Source organism: Equus przewalskii, chromosome 16, assembly GCF_037783145.1.
Source record: "Equus przewalskii isolate Varuska chromosome 16, EquPr2, whole genome shotgun sequence".
NCBI classification, from domain to species: domain Eukaryota; kingdom Metazoa; phylum Chordata; class Mammalia; order Perissodactyla; family Equidae; genus Equus; species Equus przewalskii.
The window spans coordinates 78,431,269-78,454,570 of NC_091846.1; the positions used below are offsets into that span (position 1 = coordinate 78,431,269).

General features: G+C 45.2%; 1 protein-coding gene across 15 annotated transcripts in view; it reads left to right on the plus strand.

Moving 5' to 3' along the window:
• Positions 1–23,302, plus strand: part of ARHGEF7 (Rho guanine nucleotide exchange factor 7) — a 155,699-nt gene that overhangs the window by 102,254 nt on the left and 30,143 nt on the right. For all 15 annotated transcript variants that reach the window (XM_070579285.1, XM_070579288.1, XM_070579280.1 and 12 more), the window contains 6 exons: positions 2,238–2,332; positions 2,563–2,658; positions 13,171–13,293; positions 19,491–19,629; positions 20,409–20,468; positions 21,214–21,360. In XM_070579285.1, coding sequence (XP_070435386.1) covers positions 2,238–2,332; positions 2,563–2,658; positions 13,171–13,293; positions 19,491–19,629; positions 20,409–20,468; positions 21,214–21,360 — 660 coding nt within the window. The remainder of the gene's footprint in view (positions 1–2,237; positions 2,333–2,562; positions 2,659–13,170; positions 13,294–19,490; positions 19,630–20,408; positions 20,469–21,213; positions 21,361–23,302) is intronic.

The window sequence follows — 23,302 nt, forward strand, 5'->3', positions numbered from 1 at the left end:
ACTATGATTGAGGAAATGTCATTTTATTCTTCTGCTCATTCTCGCACTAGTGATGTTTTCTCAGTTGTTTTCCTCTTATATCACATAGGAGCTGTTTTTCTGTTTTATAAAATAGGCGTATAGGTTTTCACGCATGCTCTAAGCAGTGTTCCTAATAGTTTCTAACATTTGTGATTAAGACAAAGTCATATAGCTTAACTTTCATTTTAACATTGGAAAAGGACTTTTTGTCTTACACATCTGTGACAGATTTTATTTGTAACTTTTGCTTAGTGCAAGGACCTGTTGTACTCGGCTTACTTCATGTTATGTTTGGAGGGTAAGTTCTGATCTGAAGTCTACTTCTCTGATGAGGCAGCGGCTGGGTCACACTGTGTTCTCTGTCCACCAGTCCTTTGGCATTTGTGTCCAATGAGTATTTCTTCGAAGGAAGACATTGGAATTGTAGGATCGGCACCCAGATTTCCCCACAAAGGAATGAACTCCCTCCTCCCCCGGCTCGCTCCACCAGTCTTCCGTGAATAGACCCATTCAGGAGCGAAACCAGAGTTCAGGGTCACAGTGAAAGAAGCTCTGATTCTCTCCGTCTTAAATAGTGTAGTATGTAAGTTATTTAATCAGGTTTGCATTTACTTACGAATGACTGTACTCTCTCCTTAGAGTACACAGAAAACAGTAGTTACAGAAGAATAATCTGTGTTGCGTGTATTAATGCTGAAATCTAAATTTAGCTTAATGACTACTTTTAAAAGTTTAAACATACGTTTTGATTATTAAAAATCGGGGAGAAAACTGAATGCGTTCGATATCTTTATTCTGTGTAATTTCTTTTGTATGATTAATTTAGGGTGATTTGTTAGTTTTAGAAGACAAGTAGCACGTCCTAGTGCATGTAGAAGGTCCTCAGAAAATACACGTAATAAGGTTTTCTGGCTGGATCTAACAGGTCACTGAGGAATGGTTGTCACTTTCTTCCCTCGTGTCGGGTCCCATGGACCCTGACTCCTCCCCTGGCTTGGCAGCTGGAGAAGCAGTGTGGTGCGGTGCAGCATCAGAGAGGTCTGGGCTCGCGTCCCGGCTCCGCTGCTCGCCAGCTGATTGATTTTGGATAGTTATGTAACCCCTCTAAGCTTCAGTCTTTTCCTCTGTAACAGGAGAAGTTCTGGCGAGGATTAGAGACACTGTGCGGGGAGCACCCTGCTCCGTGAGTGAGGGCAGCGAGCACTGGTACTTACTGCTCCGCCTCACTGCACCCGGCTCCACCTGCACATGCGGCGCTGCCCGCCCGCCCTCGAGGAGCCTGCTCTTGGCCCTCACTCACGGGAACAGGCTCAGGGGTCATGCAGCTGTTTGGCGCTTTATATTCGCTATCAGTTTTTAGGAGTTACCAACTGATTTTGGCTAAATTTGTTACACTGATGTGTAGGGTATTGGGAAACATTTTAGTTTTAAGGTTGATTAATAATTATTCTTCTGTCTTTAAATAAGGTAGTGACTATTTAAAGGTTGTTTTACACTGGTAGACCTTTAATTTTTAATAAATGTAGTGTGTAGGGTAATCTGAGACTATCATTTAATGATGGTCTACAGTCTCCAGAAATTGATTTAGATTTGCTAGATGCAATCTAAAGAGTAAATTTCATGTTTTTTTAGTTGAAATATACTTCACATATGTTAAAATGCCTAGATTTTAAGGGTTCAGCTCAGTGTGTATCTCTGTGTAACAGCTACCCAAATGGCGATAGAGAGCATGTCTGTCACCTCAGAAATTTGTCTCGTGTCCTTTTCCCCATTGTCATGCCCCCTCTGATTTCTGCCCATCATAGGTTAGTTTTGCCTGTTCCTGGACTTGCTGTGAGTGGGATATGCAGGATGCCCTTTTTCTGAGTTCTGAGACAGTGCTGTAGAGAGTCATCCGTGCTTCCGGGCTCTTGTGAGACCCCTGGTTCCTCCTCCTTATCTAAAGAGATGTGGCATCGCTTGTCTGATGGTGGAGCTCCGTCTAGCCTCCTTCTGGAATACCCGTGTCAGATGTGCTTGGCGGTGAGACGGAGTCAGTTGTGGCGTCGTCGTCAGAATTCGTTCTGTGGGTTTAGTTGTTAACAATCTCAGAGAGCGATGGTGTTAAACACGTTAGTGTTGCATGGAAGCAACAATGTGAAGTGAACAGTGGTGATGATCTTTCCAAAGCTTATAAATCTTGATGGCAAATAATCCTTCTTCTTCATCTGTTGTAGGTGCTACAGAATATTTTGGATACAGAAAACGAATATTCTAAGGAACTTCAGACTGTGCTTTCCACCTATCTACGGCCATTACAGACCAGTGAGAAGTAAGTTAGACGGTAAATTGTGTTAACTGTGAAATAGTCGTCACCTTTGGTGGTCCCCTTCTGTTTTCAGAGAACAGAGGGTGAAACACGGGAGCAGAGCTCAGCGGACAGTTTGCCTTAGACATAAGCAGTTTATTAGGTTAGACTTTAATAGGGCATTGAGGTGGGAGACGAGAGGAATATAAGTGAAATTGTTGACATATTTTTATTGCTCTTTTTCTTGACTCTAGGTTAAGTTCAGCAAACATTTCATATTTAATGGGAAATCTAGAAGAAATATGTTCTTTCCAGCAAATGCTTGTACAGTCTTTAGAAGAATGCACCAAGTAAGTGAGACACTAAAAATTTGCAAAATTCATGTTGATTTAACTGGTATTTAAAGGATGATGTTTAACGTAATTTTAGAATTCATAATTTTTAAAGATGGAAACTAGGTTATTTTGACTCTTTTGGGTTTATCAACTTTTATAGTAAAAGCTGTGTTTTAGACTAATTTTTTTTGGTGAGGAAGAGTGTCCCTGAGCTAACGTCTGTGCCAGTCTTCCTCTATTGTGTATGTGGGATGCTGCCACAGCATGGCTTGATTAGCAGCATATAGGTCTGTGCCCGGGATCCCAACCCACAAACCCTGGGCCACTGAAGTGGAGTGCGTGAACTTAACCACCATGCTACCAGGCTGGTAGACTAATTTTTACAGTAGAAATCTTTGAGTGAGGGATTGGCTGACTATTCAGAGAAAGGAGAAGGGCTTTATGTGAGTGGTGATTGTTAAGGTGTTGGGGGCAGGGGGTAGGTAGGGGATGAAGAACCCTGCAGAGGAGGAGAGACTGGCAAGTGATGGACCACGGAGGTGCCAGTGGCTTCGTTCCTCACCTGCCGCCGTGTCCTGCACAGGGAGGTGGATCTGCACCCCCAGGAGACTGGGTCTTCCCAGCATTGTCCTCCAGTGCGCATTGTTCCTGGCTGTCAGCATGCTCTCAAGTGAAGCACAACCTATGTGACATGCTCTTCTGACGTCTTAGGGACTTGGGTTTGTCACTTTTCGGTGATTGTTTTGGTGAGGGGGCATGTTCCGCACATCAGCCATCAGACTGATTTTTTCTGTGTGACCATTTTATGTTCTCTAACATCAGACATTAAAGGATATTTGCTAAGTGCCTGCCAGGTGCTGGATGGCTTAATCATGGTACCCCCGAATAGTTTTTAGGCTTTAGTCCCTCAGGCGATATTGGAGTGGATTTACTGGTGGACTTGATAAAGGGAGCTGACGCATTGTATTTTTAAATTATCTTCATTTCTATAACCACCGGAAGGGCAGAAAACTTTTGTCTCTTGGACTCTGGTTGGTCTCTGGTGTTCCTTCCAGCTTTTTCCTGTGTCTTTCTCAATCTTGGAAGTGGTGAGGGGCGGCCTGCCCTCTGTGCCGCCAGCTCTGTGAGTTAAATTGGTACCAGTTTGCCATGCTGAAAGGAGGTTTGCTCCCTTAACTTTGGCTTCGAGGTCTCATCAAGGCACTTGACAATGGCAGATTTGCCCAGGAAAGCTGAATGCCAGTGTAATTAAATACTGGCTTTCAAACAGAAATTCACATTATTTTCCTTTTGCAGCATTTCTGGTTTGCAAAAAGTGGCATTACGTACACGATCATCAAAAGAGTTGTTTGAGAATCACTGTGTCGTGCACCTTTTGGTGAGTGATGGTTTGCCAGTAGCGTGGGGTCTTTGTAAGAGGCTGGCGCTGTTGGGCACAAAATGGATGTAGATGTTTGCCTCACCTTTCCTACTGGCTGTAGATAATGTGGACTAAATAATATTTGTATAGTACGTTTTGTAAGACCTCTTTTGAGCCTCATATTGATAAGCCCTGATAGTCAGGGCAAGTGTTACCGTCCTCGCAGAAGAGATGTAAGCACTGAGATTCAGGGAGTAAACTAACAGACTTAAAGTCAACTATCTAGTCAGGCTCCAGTCCTTCTGTCGTCTCTGCACTCCGTGTGACTTGGACATTATTTCGGCGAGATTCCTCAAGGTTATGGTGCATTGATGTTAGGTGTTGGGTTTTCCATGGCAGCGTGCACTGTTTGAGACTAGCTTTCCTTATCAACAGTTCCCCTTCTCTTTTTTTATCAAGAATACTCTGAAAGTTTTCAGAGGTTTGGACAGAATTCAGAGACACTTCAGGGTCACATTCTCTCTCATTCCTGGATTCCTCCCCCGAACTCCAGCAGCTCAGGTTGAATCAAATCAGGTTTTCTCTTGGGGTTTCGTTGTTCCATGTGACAGACTTGGCCACCATTTGCCTAGAAGCAGAGGAGACAGGAGACGGCCCCTCCTGCAGGTCTTCCTACTGCCGATGGCTCTCGGTGCCTTCATGTGGTCATTTGTGTTTCGTTTAAAGTTTGTTTGTTATCTGCAGGAGAGTCGGTTTGAGAGGACTGACTTGGCTATAATTGGAAATGGAACCCCCTGGATTCAGAGAACCCAATCTTTTTCCTCTTTCTCAAATCACGGTCCTTCTCTCAGTGTGGGGGCTTCTTGGAAGCGTGTTTTCTGTAGCAGTTGTCTGTGCTCCCAATTCAAAACAGAGCGGACCGTGGGCTCCCTTAACACATGTTCATGCAATTTGCTGCACTAATACATACTTATTTCCGTCCCTTGTCTACGTGACTAGTTTGTCTTCATTGATTTTTCAGTCCGTTCAGAAACATACCCAGGATGCTCACCGCCTTTCTCATCATTCTCTGCGTATTTATACAGTGCCCCCTATGTGCAGACACCGTTCTGGGTGCCGATAAGGCGGATGCTGGTGGGAGACGGATGACCCTGCCCTGGTGGAGTTGGTAGTGTGGCAAGGGAGACAGATGATTAAAGTCGTGTGAGCAGTTACCAAGTGGCGTTGTGGAAACCTTGTGAAGGAAAGCAGACCGGGTGCTGCAGGCAGAATTCAGGGAAGCTCACCAAGCCCTGAGGGCCAGGAGGAGTTAATGAAGAAGGCACAGGGGAGGGGGGAGGTTTCTTCTCACAGCAGCCACTCTTGAGTCTCCGACACTAGTGGGTGTCCGGCAGTCAGTCCCCTCGCGCTGACTGCCTGGAGTCAACCCAAACCCCACAGGTCAAGGCCTCAGTCCCACAGCACTGCCCCCACTTCAGACACTGGCCACAGTGGGCTACTCAGCTACCCACGTTTCTGCCTAGCCGACTACAAAGCCAGGGGTTCCCACAGCTCCCCTCCAGTTTCAGTAATTTGCTAGAGTGACTCAGAACTCAGGAAAGTGGCTTTACTTCCATTTGCTGGTTTATTATAAAGGATGTAACTCAGGAACAGGCTGTGGAAGAGCTGCCTAGGGGGAGGGAGGGGGAGGGGGATGTTGCTCCCCTGCCCTCTTGGGGTGTGCCACCCTCCCAGCACCTCCATTGGTGAGCACCTGGAAGCTCTTGAGCCCGTCCTTTAGGGGTTTGTGGAGGTCTCATTATGTAGGCTCGATTGATTAAGTCACTGGTCATTGGTGCTCAGCTCCCTTCAGGCCCCTCTCCCCGCCCTGGAGGTGGGGGCTGAAAGTTCCAACCCTCCAGTCATGTGGCTGGTTCCTCTGGCAGCCAGCCTTCATCCTGAAGCTGTCTAGGGGCTGCCAAGAGCCACCTCAGTAGCCAAACTCTGTGTGGTTGAAGGGACTCACTGTGGGGAACAGAAGGCACCGCTGTCACTCAGGAAGTTGCAAGGGTTTTAGGAGCCTGGTGCCAGGCACGGGCAAAGACCAAATGCGTTTGTTATGGTAGCACAGGAGGAGAGAGCCCCAAGGCGGGAGCTTGCTGTGCCTGAGCCTGTGAACCAGGGAGCTGAGTCGGGTAGTACGAGGGGCCAGAGCAAGGTCGCCATGTCCTCGGGACCTTTTAAAGGATTATAGACAACTTTGAAAGAGTAGTTAGAAACCATCAGTGGATTTTAAGTTTGGCGGTGTCGTGATCAGCATTCTTTCATAAAGTAGAGCAGCCAACTTAACTGCTGCACCCCCAGGCTGGCCCCATGAGTAGGTTTTTAAAGATGAGAAAGTCTGGGCACAGAGAGGTTGATTGACTTTTCCCAGGGGCACACAGCTAGCAACTGGTGGTCTAAATTGAGAGCCCTCAGGCCCCATCACCCACATCCTAGCTCCAGTCACTGTGAAAGACCACCGATTCCGAAGACTCCTTTCCCGGAGAGTCTCTGATTTAGGGTTTTACTTCTCAGCATCACTTTGGCCTGCGGGTTCTCCCCAGGGCACTGCCTCTTCATGCTAATGCTTGCTGGAGCAGGCCCCGCCTCGCTGTCAGCCCTGACAGAGATGGGATGGCTAGTGCTCACCAAGATGGTTTTGAAATACTCTTTTAGATGAGAGAGCGATCCCTATAATATAATGGTTTTATGACTATCATTATCATATCAGTATCAATAATAATGAATATATGACAGTAGGATTTAAAGAGACTTTCTTTGGGCTGGTCTGGGAATGGAAATGTGGCTTACAAAACTGTTTCTATGGGAAAATGAATTCTGGGAATCCAAAAGACAGTTTTTTCAGGTAAAACTCACTTGTAAGTTGGGGAGTGTGCTTGTATTTTATGATGAAAAGCCGGTTAAGTTCTGTGGAAAATAAAATCTCAGGGGCCCGCCCCGTGGCCTCCTTGGCGCGGACATGGCACTGCTCATCAGGCCATGCTGAGGCGGTGTCCCACATGCCACAACTAGAAGGACCCATGACCAAAAAATATATGTACAACTATGTACTGGGGGGATTTGGGGAGAAGTAGAAGAAGAAGAAGAAAAAATTGGCAACAGATGTTCGCTCAGGCGCCAAACTTTAAAAAAAAAAAATCTCAAAAGTTCTTTTGCAGAATGTCCTTGTTATTGCACCAAATTTTATTCCTATTTATTCATTTTGGTAATGACATGATGCTCTTCTAATACCCCCTCTTAAAAAAATGGCGAAGTACCCTCTATTCTGTAGCCCTTCGTTAGGTGTGGTGCCAAGGTGCAGGCAGGCAGAGCGTAGAGGGGCTCAGATTTGCTCTTGAGGCAGCCGGCGCCCCCTTGCTGCACCCCGGAGCCCAGCCTGTGCGCTTCTCAGGGGCTTGTGTCGTGTGTGTCGTCGTTGCTGGGGTGGCTGCGACCCACCCTGCCACTCGTCACGGAATGTTCTGGGGTTTTCCTTTCTCTCCATCCTTGTTTTCCAGGTCCTGTCCTCTTCTTGTCTCCTTTGCATGTGCTTCCTGTGGCCTTGGCCCTGTTGGTGACGCTCAGGGCTAACAAGGTGTATCTGAGGTTAAATGATCAGGTACAACCCAGTTGTTTGAATAAAAATGTCTCATGGCTTCCCTGCTGTTGCTTTGTGTCCCACGGTGATACCTGGGACACCTTTTCATCGAAAAGCTTCATGCAGGCTTATGATTGTTTCTGCCACGTAGTAGATGATGTTTCCTGGCCGTCTGGCAATGGAGTTTATAGAATGCCATCATCTGTGGATGCCTGTTAGGAAATGTCAAAATTGACCATAGTGGAGCCATTTTAAGATGGAGCTGCCTTTCAGAGAACTGCCTTGCTGTCTTGAACCTTGGACTGGTCCAAACCTTCCTACTGGGCCAAGCAGCAGTGGTTCGAGAAGTCAGCAGGACAATGGGCGTGCTGATCACAAAGACTGAGGCTGGTGCACTTTCTGAAGATAGGCATTAGTCAGTCCGTGTTTAGCCAAGACCAGCTCTCTGCCTCCAACTGCAGTTAACATTCTTTGTAGTAAATCTCCCTTCTTTGCCTCTAAAAGCCCCTGACTTTTATTCCCTAGTGGGACGCTATTTGGGTTTCTGCCTGAGTCTGTGCTCCCCAAATTGCAATTCCTTAATCCCAAATAAATGCTTTGCCTCTTAAAGTGGTTTCTGTTTTTGAAGGTTGACAGAGACATACCCTTTAGGAGCAAAGGTTGGACCATAGTGGTGCTGGTTCATGGGTGCTCTTGGAGGACAAGACTGTGTCTTATTCTTTGTATTCCCAGTTATTGACTTCCATAATGCTAATAGGTAGTAAATGTTGAATAAATCTATGGTCAGTAGATCATCAAGTCAGTAGATCTTAAGAACTACTCTTAAGAAAGAATTTACTTTTCTAGAGACTTAATTTCTAAGCAGGTTTGTTGTTTGAACTTTTTTTTCAAAAAATGGTTGGAACTGCTATTTTTATGATTTTCGCTACTCTGAGGATGGTTTTAAAAAAATTGTGATGTTGAGTTAAATTGATTGAGAGAATATTAGTGTCACTAACAGATGAAGACTGAGAAAAGGCTTGGGGATGAGGGAGTGAGTTCCCTTTGAGGTGCTTGCGTGCATTGAGTGGGGATATCTGACAGGCAGTGGGCCCTGGGGTTTGTGGCTCCACCCACCCCACCCACTGTTTGGGAAGAGGTGTGGCCAGGCCTCTGGATGTCTTGGTTTCCTTAAGTGTAGGACCCGGGTCGGGGTGGTAGTCTGCACCGCGAGGGTTGAATACAGGTCAGCAGGTGGGTGGTCACGGTGGCAGCAGCTGGGGTGGGTTTTTCCAGGTGGAGATGCTTCTTCTTGCTTCCTGCAGCCCTCCATTGTGTTTGAGCCTTTTCCTGTAGGCCTTTTGTAATTTAGTAATAAATGAAACTCAGCTGACTTCGGACATTCTGGAAGAACAGGTCTGTATGCCTCCAGATCAAGGTCCTTTTCCTCCCCCTCCCAGGTCGCAGGCATCATATTCAGCTGGTTTTGCTCTTTGCCCTCCGACGTGATGTTAAAGGATGTGTAGGCTGGATGACTTTCCGTAGTCCTGTCTTGATCTGGGTGAAGTTGTTCTGCAGACGGTGATGACATGGTGCTTGCTTCTCTGCTCTCTCTGCCCTTTGCCGTATTCCTTTTGGAGGTAGCTAACGGGTGGTGGGCAACCACGGAGTCGGGGTGGAAGCGCAGAACGCTTTACTGGATTTAATGAATGATCTAATGCATTGGCATGATCATTCAGTTCCTTGTTCTGGATTTTATTTTTTACTGTGAATATTTTAATTATCTTTCTTCTAAAACAGCTGGAGGGAACATGACTTATTTTTAACCACCAGCTAGTTAAGACCATCATTGCCTGTATTTGGAGTGGTAGACAACAACACAATGTATTTTTAATCTTGCTCTCATCAGACATTAATCAGTTCCTTGGAAGGAGGCCGTAGCTGTGTCATAAACTGAAAAGTCAGGAGAGTTTCACGTGGGACGAGAAAGAAAAAGCGAAAGTGACTAAGTATTTAGGAAATCAGTGTTGGGGATGACTAAGGAAGCATCCTAAGTGGCAGTTTGGGGAGACAGAGTGACTGGGATTACAGGAGTCTCGTCTTGTCGTTTTTAGCCGCCTCTCTTCCCTTTCCTCAGTCGGTTGCTTCTGGCCCGTTTTACCTGCTGCAGATCCTCACAGCCCTGTCCTGAGCCCTCTGCTCTTTGTAATTTTTGTGGCATAATCGCCACCAGCCCAGGTGTCTCAGCTGACTCTTGGCTCCTGCCTCTTAAATCAGCCTTTCCAGATCTGATCTCTCTCTCGATTTGTTTTTCCAACAGTCTGCTCCATATTTTTTGTGCTCATCTCCTCGAGCCCCTCAATTCAGCTCACCAGGAATCCATGTCGTTGTCCCCTTCTCTCTGCACCCCTAGTCACCCCCTTTCTCCTCTGTCCTTATCTTGGTTAAAGACACCACTGCTCACCAGTTTGTTCTTTCTAGGAACCCTGGACGTCTCTGTACAGCTTCTTCTTTTCCCGCCCTGAGTTGGTTGTTCCGTCTCTGGCCCTACCCCTGCCCTGCCCTTTCTGCTCAGCCCCGCCCTGGCTTGGGTCGGCCCTGTCCTCCCTCCCTCCAGCATGGACCTCCTAACTGGGCCCTGGCCTCCAGTTGGCCCCCTGCACGTCTGTCTCTACACCAGCCCAGGCTCTTCCTCGTTTGGTCAATGCTGTGCTCGGAAACTTTGGGTGGCACCTGGTTATTTATTTGTTCGCAGCAGTGTTTTACAAACTGTTCTTTGAGATGTTTGCACGGGACATCTTGTGGGAGAAAAAGCTGATTTAGAAGACCAGGTCTGAAGTTTTAGTAATCTCTAGGAGTCCCCCCTACATGGGCTCCTGTCTGTCTTCTGGCTTCAGACTTCTCTCCTGCCCCTTCCCCTCCTGGGTTCTTAGCTCAGAAAGAAAGCTCCCCCGGGCAGGGGTGCTGAGACTGTGTCAGCCAGCTCTCCCTACTGTTCGCCTTGTTTGCATTCGTTTTCTCTGCTTCTCCTTTTACCTTGATCCTCCTTGTCCTTTCAGACCCGGTGAACATAGATATCACTTCTTGTCATAGGCTTCTCTGCTTCCCTAGCATTTGTTAACATGCATGTTTGGGTTGTGTTTTAGTTGCAAACTCCTTTTCAATGTATCATAGATACCAGTAGGCTGAGTTCCTGTTAGTTGTCTTATATATGATGGGACTTCAGCTTATCAAAGAAAATATTTAAAATATAATTATTTAATGTAATTGCTATGTTGGTTAAATAAACATTGTTTATTGATTTTGTTCAAAAGTTAGTTATGAAGCTTACCTTAAGATAGAAATGAATTATTTTCATAAACACTGTTTGGACCATTACTGTAACATTTTCACAATGAAGTAGGATTTGTTTTAGGTCATTATCAAAATATAAATTTAAACTAGAGGATGTAGTTTATTTTGTTTGAAAGCTGTCTTTCTGAACCGTCCAATTACTAGCCAGCCCGGGTGAGGTACAGATATTTAACTCGAGAGAACAGACTCGCTTAGGCACAGGGCACAGTTCTGGTTCTGCCTGGGCTGTCCTTATTAAGAAGCAAGGCATGGCATTTGAGCTTATTTGGAGGGGATTTGGGGTTCCTTGTGCACGTTTGTAGAAGTGGGCACTGACCTGGGTGATTTCAGGTTGTGAGATTCACCCCCTGTGTGTCAGTGGAGGGCTTGGTGGCTGCAGAATCTCGGCATCAGAGAGTCACCTTCTGTCCCTGGGCTGCCACGCACTGTCCCTGGGAAGCCCTGAAAAGCTCTGGCCGTGATTTCCTTACTTGTTTGGACTGCTTGACTCCATAGAAATGTGATTTCAAAGCACATCTCCAGCGCTAGAATCTTATGGGTCTAGTTTCATGGTTCAGTGTTATTGACAAGTGTCAGGCTGTTTATTTGAAACTTGTGTTTCTCCCTCAAAGCTTTTGGTGTCTGTTTCTAGAATCCTTGCGTCTTGGTTTGGATCTCTCTGCATTTGGCGCTTGGGGCACTTTGCATATGGAGACTCATATCGTTCAGTCTGCTGAGTTTTGTGATCATGTCTTTGATTTACTGCTGTTTATTTTGTTTGTTTTCTGTATCTGGAACTTCTTTCCTGATGTGGGACTGCTTGCCCTGGTCTTCTGATCTTCTCTTTCTTTCCTATTAATCTGAGAGAGTTCAGAACTGCATTTTCCAGATTTCCTGTTGACTTTTTCAGTTTTGCTGTCGTCATTTTAATTTCCAAAAGCTCTTTTATTTGTGTCCTGAATGTTCTTATTTTAAAAGCGTGCCTTTCTTTTTTCATGGATACTGTGTCTTCCGTTACTTCTTTCAGCATTAATTACAATTCTTTTGAATATTTTTCTACTCCTTGAAGAGTAACTATCGTGTTTTTTCTCCTTCATATCTTCCACCTTTTGTTATCTGTTGTTCCTGTTAGGTGTTTTTTCGATGTTTAGTGATCCTTCTGTGTCTTATAATTCAGATTGGCGCATGAAAACAACTGAGTGGAAGTGTTGACCATGAGTTGAGACTTGTTGGCTGTTGTTTGTTGGGGCCTCCTCGTGTATATTTTTTGGTCGTTTTTTTCTCTTTTGGGGTGATACTCCCTAGGGAGAAGAGAAGGCTCTTCCGATTTCCTTGCCTGAAGGGTATAATCCTTCCTGTCAGTGCTCCGAGGTTCTGGGTGGGGCAAAGGGGACTTGGGGTGCAGGGAGGGTTGGTCAGTGTCCTCTCATGCCCCGTTTTCACTGCAAGGACCCCTGCTCCCAGTCACTGCTGGTGCCCCCAGCCAGGGACCTGACAGTGGGCAGAGACGGTGCCTTCCTGCCTCACAGACCTTCACCCGGCTGTTTGTGGCCCCGCAGTCCAAGGGTCTGGTTGCTGAGGCTCGGCCTCCGTCTTGGAGTCAGATTTGCCCGCCCAGTCATGACCACTCATGATCTGCTTTTCAGCTTCCAGGGTTGGTTCTGATCACCCTTCTTCTCTTCTTTTTGTTCCTGTGAGTTTACGCCTTCTAAAGAGTCGTGGCAGCTGTCCTTAGAGTTTGGGTCGGGAAGGAGAGGGTCTCCGGGTGTGCTCAGGGGCCAGTCTTCACCTGAAGGGAAAGGGGCTCTTGTACTTTTTCGTGTCCCTATCTTGATGCTTCTTCAGTAGAAAGCCTTACTAACCAAAGAGCTATATTTTATAATTCTCGTTGTTTTATGAAAAATGTAAGGCTTCATGACATCTGTTCTTCTCACTGCCCCAAGAAGCCTGGACTTGTGGGTTTGTGGCTCTGCTGTGCACAGGTCCTGGCGTCTGGGTGCTGGAGAGAAGGACGGGTTACTCCACTGCGGCAGAGCAGAGCACCTGTCAAGGTGGGTGCTTCTCCCCGCCAGATGCGTGGTGTGAACAGATACTTTCTGGGGTTTGTATGTTTGGTTTTCATAGAGGTGGTACACAAAGAGGCCTTTCTCACTCAAATTTTCTGTGTTCATTACTTAGCAATTTTCCTTCCTTCTGTAAAATTTACAATTATTTCTCTTGTGTTGTGTGTCTCCAGGTTGCCTGAAGCTCAGCAGAGAGTCGGCGGCTGCTTTTTAAATCTGATGCCACAAATGAAAACCTTGTACCTTGCGTATTGTGCCAATCACCCATCTGCAGTGAACGTTCTCACGGAGCACAGGTGCGCTCACTCAGGCATTCTTCATGGGAACGAGAGGACTTCTTGGGCCCTCCAGAAGAGCTCATTTCTGTCGATAGTTCATGAAGTGCAATGCTGATATTCAGTTGTTTATTCCCTGATGATCATTTTATTTTAATTATCCCTCAAAATTAGTGCCTGGGAAGTCCTGGTAGGAATGTTCTGAAATGCTGATGAGAATTTTTGTAATAAAAAGGATGCTTTTTGAAGCCTAGAGCCCTTTGGACAGTGGGTTGAAGGAGCTGGTAAGTATTCTGGAATGTAGCTGCAAGCTAGATCTGGCTACAGAATCACATTTCTCTCAGTTCATATAGTTAGGAATACGTGGTACTGAGTTAGATGTGCTGTAAGAGAAAATGCCCATTTAAAGTCAGGACTGGGTTTTACAGGCACAGTATTCAATTGGACAGCATTCACTTTAGCTTTTCAACCTGAAGCAAAATTAAAACAAGTGAAGCAGAGTGCACAGGTTTTCTGCTAGTTTGGTGAGGCAAGGCCATGTCTGGTTTCTGAGAACTGCAAGAGCGCAGAGCGGCGTCACCGTCGTTAGTGGGGACTGGCTCTGCTCTGTGGCTGCAGATGGTAGACAGCAAAGAGGCTCCGTTTCTGCTCCTGAAAGAGATGCAGATTTTTATTAAAAAGTGTTTTAGCAAAATGTTTATAGTTTCTTTTGAAAACATTTCAGAGACTTTTAAAACCATAAATGGAAAGATTGTTTTGGTAGCATTAAGATAAATACTACTGTGCTTCTGATTTAGATATTTAACTTCAACTTACTCTTAACTAAATATTTTAACTTAAAACTTAGAAACTCTTTTGGTAAGCGAGCCTTGTGTGCTGTTTATGAAGCGAGTGAGGCTCAAGTGTGGCGCCCTGTGAGGGCGGCTGGGTTGCACGGAGCGGGACCTGGGCCTTGGGGTCAGTCAGACCCAGTTTGAGCCCCGACTGCCACTCTCAGGCTGGCAGGCCTGGGAGTTACTTCACTTCTCTCGGTTTCAGGTCCCCTCTCCGAAAGTGCTTGCTCGTTGGGTTATTGTAAGCATTGAGCAAAACATATAAACTGATCAGAACTGAGTGAAGATGATAAATGCTTTGTTGTCTTATCTTCTGTCCAAAAAAACGACCCTGGGCATTTACTGTTTCTCAGTGCGCTTAAATACTAAGGGGTTAAAATCTTACGAACCTCCATTTGCAGTAAAGCATCTCCAGTCCTCAGAGGAAGCAGCGGTCTTGGACGTGGTGATGAAAAGAAGGGAGATTAGGAGACACTGTGTCCACAGGAGTGAAAGCCCACAGGACCCCTCCCCAGCCCTCTCTCCGTGAGGTCCTCCTCCTCTTCGCCTTTCTGGGAGTGGGCTGTGTGAGCATGTACCTCCCTGGAACCAGGAAGCGAGCGTTCAGTTATGTATTCTGCCGTCTGCTCCTGGGAGTTAGGAATTAAATGAAATTTCTGCAAAAGTGACATACAAGGATTAAATTTGTGTCTCTGAAAATTCTTCAGGAATTGTTGGTGCAGTGATGGGAGAGAGAAATAGAAAACAGGTAGAATGTTAGCGTAAAATTGTAAGTCTTCTTTATTTGCTCCTCTCTCCTTCTCCCTCTTTTTTGGGGGAGTTGATCGTCTAGGGTTGGGTTGAACGTGTGGAAAGAGAGTGGGGTGTACAATTTTGAGGAAAGCTTCTATTTTCCCCATGGAAGTGAGGATCTGTCCTGAAGATGACATTTAAAGCAATTCTGACGTTCAAGTTTCCTAAAATGTTGAGGCCTTTAAAGGGAAGCGCTGGCAGGTTTGTGCTGTTTCTGCTCTCTTCTGTGCTATTACTTTAATGACTGTTCGGTGTCCCAGCTAAAGTGTAAGTGCAGCGTTTCCCTGGGGTGGCGGGGGGTGGGTACCTCTGGGCCTCCTCCGCGTGGCGCGGGACAGAGTGGTGGGGGGGGGGCGGACGGAGGTCATGCTCTGGGAGCGAGTCTAGAGAGAGGAGAGTGCTCTGGCTGGCACCCCGGATGCGGCAGGATGCACTGCCTCTGTGCCCGCCTGAGGCCTGTGAGCAGTGAGAGTGCCCACTCTGTGCACAGGGCAGACCCCTCTTCTGAAGTGTAAGTCAGTGAACTGAGACAAGGGTCATGGTTAGCTGGTGGCTTCTGTCGTCATTCACCGTTTTTTATTCTGGGATGTGAGCCTGTCGCCTCTTTCCTGCTGCCATGCATTTGTTGAAGTCCTAAAGCTGCCACACTTATGGGTGGATTATATTTATACTTAGATATACTTTTTAAGGATTGATTTAAGTGTTCAGAAGTTTCAAAGTCTGTATTCGCAGTCTTCCGATTCTTGTGTTAGTTTGAAATCTGAGTATGAGTCTTGTGACTGCGTGTATGGAACCACCGGTTTTGTAGAATTAACGCTGACGTTTCCTTTTGCATTATCCTATCATGGTAGATATCATATGTTCATGGCTGCCTACTTTGAATGCATTATGGGTTTGGTAATTTAGTCTGTAAAATGACTTAGGTTTTTTCCAGCACTTTAATTGTTACTTTTTGCTCAGCTCCATGATAGTTCTCTTTATGTGTGTTCCTTTTGTTGCTGTCTTGCAGCCCACAGAGTCATTTCAGTAAATACGGAGGAGATGCACTGTGTGAGGATTGCTAGCATCAGTAGAAATTAAGCTGAAAGAGCCATTGTTTTGTCAAAATAGCTGTCACCAGCTGTTTTGTTTTATTATGGTGCTGAATTAAAAAAAGAAAACTAAAAAATACAACGATCTGTGAAGTTTTATAAAGTTCTTTTTCCTTTTTTAACTATGTACATGTTCTGGCATTATAAAAATGTCATGCAGATATTAAAATAACTTACTTTTGCTTGCAAAAATTACACTTAAATTTTTATTTATTTTATTTTTTATTTATTTTGTTTTTTTGAGGAAGATTAGCCCTGAGCTAACATCTGCTGCCAATCCTCCTCTGTTTGCTGAGGAAGACTGGCCCTGAGCTAACGTCTGTGCCCATCTTCCTCTACTTTATACGTGGGACGCCTGCCACAGCATGGCTTTTTGCCAAGTGGTGCCATGTCCGCACCCAGGATCCGAACCGGCGAACCCCTGGGCCACTGAAGCAGAACGTGTGTACTTAACCACTGCGCCACTGGGCTGGCCCCTACACTTAAATTTTTAGTTGTAAGCGTTTTTGCCAGGGGTGATGAGGATAATTTGCTGTTTTGTTAATTTTTCTCTGCCCGTAACTATGGTTATGAAGTTTCAGATACAGTCCTGATGTATCAAAAATGACCTGAATAGACTTTTCGTGGATTTTTCTTGTGATGGAAAAGGTCCTCCATGGATTAAATATGCTGTTAGTACCATAAAGTTTCATTTTTAGAGGACTGTTCACCACGTAGAGAAATGCTGGTAAAATATAAATTTCTCCTGCTTAAATCCATCATTTCACTCTCTTCATGCTTCAGGGACTGTAGAGTGAGTGATTTGGAGAGGTGAGCATTTCTGAGTAAGAACGCGTGAGGAGTGTGGGTGGGTGCAGTGAGCGTGAATGACAAAGCACGGGCCAGACAAGACACGGCAACTCTGTGCCCGCTTCTGGGTCTAGCTGCCCTGCAAGCAATGAGAGTGGAGGCAGTGGCCTTCACTGGGCATCCTCATCTGTAAATATGCATCAGAATACCTGTGTCCCAGGCCCAGAGTGTGGTGTGCGGGAATTATGCACAGAGCTTCTGCTCTGATGCCAGCACAGGGTGCTTGTTCAGTAATGGTTGCTCCCTTCTCCCCGTCCTCCTTCCTGGGGCGCTCTCCTGCCCGCAGCGCTCACTCCTCCGAAGCTGAGCAGCGGAGAGTGCTGAGGGGAGGTGGGAGAGGAGGCGGTGGGTGAGAGTCAGTCTTGGAGTAATCCTCGGTTACCCACTCATCTCTCGTGGGAAGGAGTCGATGCCGAGAAAGGAAAAGGCAAAATGATGATAAGATGTGTAACTGTGCAAACAGGTACTCAAGGATACTGCTCATGGCTTTTAAATCACCTCTGGGGTAGACACTGGATTTATCCCCAGCAAGGTCCTGCAATATCAGTGTTCCTTGTTTCAGTGATCCTGAGAAAACCATTCTTAGAAAGCTCAAAGTTAGATACACAGAAATGTTGGTTATGTGTTGCTTACAAGTACACACACACCACTCCAGAACCAGTTCAACAGCTTCTCTGGTAATATATCTTAGATGGCATCACCTGTCTTACAGGGCTTCCTATAGGATTGAAGCCTTGTTTCTTAAAGAAATGAGAAATGTTTAGTATATGGAAGTTTTTAAACTAGGATTATGTGAGATTTTTCCCCTTTTTTGTAATTTGCTTTGATTTTGATAATATCTCCTAAATGTATATATAAATATTTATGTAAAAGGTTGACTTTTTGAAATCCGTATGTGCATATGTATAGATGATAGAGGTTGGTAGTCGGGTAGCAGGTCCTGTTAGCCACATTATTACTGTGTTTGTGCAGCCCAGGAATGCACTTTGACTTCAAATGCAGCACACACTGCTTAACCAGGCCACCTGAGTTTAGATGAAGCGGTCTTGTAAAGGGTTCTTACATGCTTAAGAAGTGTAAGGCTAATTTCCTACTGATCCATTAATTTGTTTTCATCCTGATGTTTGAAACCTTGTATTTCTAGGTTGGTTTAGTTCAGTGAAATGCTCTTCCCGTTAGATGCATTAGCAGAGTCGGTGTGAAATCAGCTGGGGATGGGCGAAGACGTGGGGAGTGCCGACACCGACTCTGGTTCTCACACGCCGACGTGAAGTCATGTTAGGTTGAACTGTAGGAAGCTGTCATAGCCACCACTTTTGAACTGGCAATTTCAAGTCGTCTAGCCTGAGTGTTGTATGTGTTTTCACTAGGAGCCCTTAGTGTGCCTGGTGTTCCCAAGAAGCTCGGGCAGGGGCCTGAATATGGCTGGGGTAGGGGAGGGCTGCAGAGAGGACGCAGTGGCTGGGTCCCTGTGGTCAGATTCAGGTAACCTGCACTGGGATCTGATGTGCTCAGCTGTTTCTCAGAATTTTCGTCCTTATTTTACAACTTCTTTTATGGTGCTTTTCCCAGTAGGTGACGTGGGGGCTCAAAGGTTGCCCTGCTCTTCCCGGTGGACGACCTGAGCTGATGCCTCTTCTCCCAGCCTGTTTGTCCCTCAGTTCCTGCAGCACCAGTGAGGAACTCAGACTTGATCCCTGGCAGAGGCCCTAAACATCTGTCCTGCAGTGCAGAGACAGAAACGCACAGTTGCGGTCACTGACCTGAGTCATGACTGTGTCAGTGACAGAGCGTGACTCCCACAGCACACTCCTGGCCTCCCTGGGGCCATTCTAAACGCCATGGCTGTTGGATTGGAACTCTCAGGGCAGGCACAGTGTGCATGGTAGCAGAGGTCTCAGGGCATCGTTGGTTGTAAAGGTTAGATGAGAAATAGTCAAGTTGAGGGTGAAAGAGTAGTAAAATGTTAAAAACTTGTTTTTAAGCTGCTTTAGTTTCTGAATACATATCAGTTTCCTCATCTGCAAATGCAGGTAACTTTCTTTGCATATTGTGAGGATTAAATGAAATGAGGATGGGAAACGCTTTTGAAATTTTGAAGCCCATTAGGTGTTAGTTTATTGTGCCACCTGTGCATTCGGAAGGTCAGGAGGCCTCGCTTGTTCTTTCAGGACGCCTTAGGGTGCAGCCACGCTTGGGGTGTTTGGTGGCATAGTAATGCCCCGATTCAGGTTGTTGTAGTTTCAGAGCATCCTTTACTTAGTTTTTGCCATCTTGAAGTTTCCAGATAATTGAAGTTATTCTAGCTGTAGGAACGCACGCTTGCTTTTGGACACTTCGATGTGAAGTTGACTTGCTGGGATGATCTTTTGTGAATGGAATGGCGCACACCACGTGTGTTCTCTATCGTGCACAATTGTTTTTGCTCATAATGAGAGCAGTAACGTGAACCTCCTGGGGGTTCTCCCCTACAGTGTTTTGAAATAACTGGCACATGTTCGGCTTTAATAGTAATGCTGTAGCCTTCAAAATATTAGAGATGCCTGTTGTATTTCATAGTCCTTGTCATTGCTCATGGGAATGAGAGTGCGTCGTGTCTCTGAACCCTCACATGGCGTCTTCTTCTCTCGGTGCGTGACTGCTCGTGGCTCAGTGAGGAGTTGGGAGAGTTCATGGAGATGAAAGGTGCCAACAGCCCGGGGATTCTTGTGCTGACCACTGGCCTCAGCAAGCCGTTCATGCGCCTGGATAAGTACCCCACGCTGCTCAAGGAGCTCGAGAGACACATGGAGGTACTGCTTATCGCTTGTCTGTCCTTGGTGTCCATTGGCCAATGTCAAAGAGATTATTATTAATGACTTATTTTAGAAGCCAGAACCAACGAAAAGAGTTTACCAAGGGCTTTTAATTCAGTGGGTTTTCAAAATGGTTTTAAGTACTAAGTTTTTTCTCCTTATCCCAGCTCTATAAAGAATCATTTGCTCCTTTATCTCCTCTCTTACCCACTGTTGCTAATAGAAAAATTTCCAAAAGCTGGAAAATGTTAAATTGATTTTTAAATAGCCTGTGATGTCATTTCAGAAACACTTAGCTCCAAGTGTTAAGCGTATCTCTTATGGAGTAGTAACAGTAAAAGAATCACTTAATTAATGATACATATTTACCTTATTCTTGAATGACAGTCTGCGGCCTGGCAGGAATTTAGATTCGAGTTACTGTCTTGGCGAAGGGGCAGTGAACTCTTCCCGTGAAGGGCAGGCCGTCTGGTCTCCTCCACAGCTGCCCACCTCTGCCGTTCCGGTGCCAAAGCGGCAGAGGCCGTGTGTGAGGAGTGGGCGTGGCGGGGCGCCCTCTCCATTCTCCACCACACACGTCGGGGTGCTGCTCTGGGTTTCTCTTCCAAATTATTGTTTCCCTGAAACTCCATGATTCCCTTAAAGAATAAGAAACAACACTTAATGATGAGAAAAACAGGACATGTTATGGGTTCAAATGTATTGGAAAGGTTTCAAGTTTTTAAGAAAAAACTTTTCATTTGTGAAAACTAATAGTGTGTTTCTTTTATTCAAAGGATTATCATCCAGATAGACAAGATATTCAGAAATCCATGACTGCCTTCAAAAACCTTTCAGTAAGTGATCGAGCATGTTATGTTCTTTTCCCCAGACATTATTATGGCAAAGGAATGTAGAAAAATTGTTTATCATCTAAAAATGTTAGGTGATTAAAAAAAATCACTTGTGAAGTATAATTCGAGTTTACTCTGATGAAAGAAAAATAAATATATAGTAGTTATTCCATGGCTGGTAATTTCTCATGCCTTACTGGACTGTGGATATCAGGGAAATGAAATAGTTGTTTAAATTTTAAAAAGGCACCACCTAATTGATGCCTAACTACTTAAAAATGATGTAGAGCCTGGTTTTCCCCTCCAGTTACAGTGTCTCTAGTGATCAGAGTGTGAAGTGGACTACTGGTGGGTCTGTTTTCTTTGCTGTCACGCTGCCTTACTGGTTGTGTTTCTGAAACATGCACCTTATTTATGGCACACGTGGTACTTTCTCTTTTCCCCTCTGTTCCCAGTCATCTATGTTGGCAGACAGTAATAAAATCAGAAAGAAAATCTTTTCCTTAGCCAGTCTACATTTCTTCTTCCTAAAAGTGCTAAGATCTGCTATATTTTCCTGAAATAGTGTTTATTACTCCAGAGTGGTTGTATGTTTGCCTCTCTTGACTCGATTTCATCCTTGTGAATTAAGCAAATCATTCAGTAGATTCTCTGTCTCAAGAAGAAGTAAGACACAAAGCAGTATGGTCCAAACTTAGGATTCTGGAAGTCTGTGTCTCTTTTAACAGTGCTCTTCTGTGTCTCTCAGGCCCAGTGTCAAGAAGTACGGAAAAGGAAAGAGCTGGAGTTGCAGATCCTGACAGAAGCCATCCGGAGCTGGGAGGGAGATGACATTAAGACCCTGGGCAATGTCGTTTACATGTCCCAGGTCATGATTCAGTGTGCCGGAAGTGAGGTACTGCTGTGCGAGTGCGCCGTGGGGGTTCCCTCCCACGTTGCAGAGTGGGTGGACGGGGAGGGGAGGGAGCCCATATGCTCCTGGACTAACTTTGTTCTTGTTCCAGTGTCTAAATTGTTTTCCCTGGAACCATTAAAATACCTTGGGTAAAAATTGAGTTGAGTTGAACATAGTTTGTATTAAATATAATTTATGTTTTCTAAATGCTTTCTAATGTTCCTCACTGACAGTCAAGATTGTAAATACTTTAGAATGTTATGTTTTTCTAGTGGTGTAATACAAGTTTTTAAAGGAATATGAACAATGACCATATTTAATAGGACTCTTACATCATAATTTGTCGTCTGCCTTTTATCTTTGCCCATACAAAAGTGGCTTCTGGTACAAGAGAGGCTTAGCTGATGTGGACTACTTGACCAGTTTAGATCCAGCCAACATCAGTTATGATCAGAATCAGCATCAGTTGAAAGGCGGTGTCCAGACAGGACTTCGCGTCCCTTATTAGGAGTCCCGTTTTATGAGTGTCTGCCACAGAGTGGTGTGCCCATCTGCCCAGCGCTGCCCCTCCAGGCAATCCGCTGTTTTCCATGGTTTAGAGCATCGTGCTTTTCTGTTCCGTGTACACATTGGCATTTGCTTATGAGAATCACAGTTAGCGTATGGGTTTGGTTTAAGTGAGGGGGGAGTCCAGATTGCTGTGATAGCCCCATGCAGTTGAAAATCGAGTAGGTTGTGTTTCACTGTCACATGAATTATATGTTCATTGGGTCCCTCACCTAGTGCCTCTTTGAATTTTATCCTACTTTGTAAAAAATAATTAACCTGTTCAAAACCTGCTAATGACCCGTTTTCAAACCTGAAACTCTTAGGACAGGAAGAAAACAGAAACTTATACTCGCTATCAGTGTTCTTTTCCTGCCTATAAAATTTGAAGATGATATTGCTGCTCTAGGTACTAGTTTGAGTGCCATAAGAAATCATGACTTTCTAGTCTATTGCACTGATGAAAAAACCCCAAATCTTTCCAGAAACAGTTTTTTGTTTTGAGGAAGATTAGCCCTGAGATAAAATCTGCCACTAATCCTCCTCTTTTTGGTGAGGAAGACTGGCCCTGAGCTAACATCTGTGCCCATCTTCCTCTACTTTATATGTGGGACGCCTGCCATAGCATGGCTTGATGAGCAGTGCGTGGGTCCGTGCCTGGGATCCAAACAGGCGAACCCAACAGCACCAAAATGGAATGTGCAAACTTAACTGCTGTGCCACCGGGCCAGCCCCAACAGTTTGTTTTTTAATTATAAACTTTTGAATTTTATTTAAAAATCTATGGAAATGTTTCCCGAAGTGTTTTTTTTTAATACTTGATCTAAAAAGTGTAAATAGGTGTTGCTTAAAAAATAATTCAAGGTTGTTATGCTCATGACTGGAGAGATGGTATGTCGGCGCCCCATCTCCATGGGTTCCACAGCTGTGGGTTCGGCCAGCCACGGATGGAAAGGCCTGCAATGGTTGCGTCTGTCCTGAACAAGTGTGGCCATTTTTTTCTTCTTATTCCCTAACAATACAGTATAACAACTATTTACATGGCATTTACGTTGTCTTAAGTATTGTAAGTAATCTAGAGATGACTTACATATACGGGGAGGATGTGTGTAGGTTATATGCAAATTCTAAGCCGTGTTCTATAAGGCACTTGAGCATCCATGGATTTTGGATTGGTGGGGATCCTGGAACCAACCCCCACAGGTACCGAGGGACAACTGTAATCAGTTGTGAAGACTTCTCTGTGACAGGGCTTCTCAGAGCCTGTGCTCTGCATCTTCACGATGCATGTTATGCGACTTCCAGAGGGGAATAGAATAAGTAGTTTTCAACAGCCTCTTTAAAGTGAGTACCGTCTTTCTCTAGTCACTTGCACATGCATGGCTGGCTTCTGAGG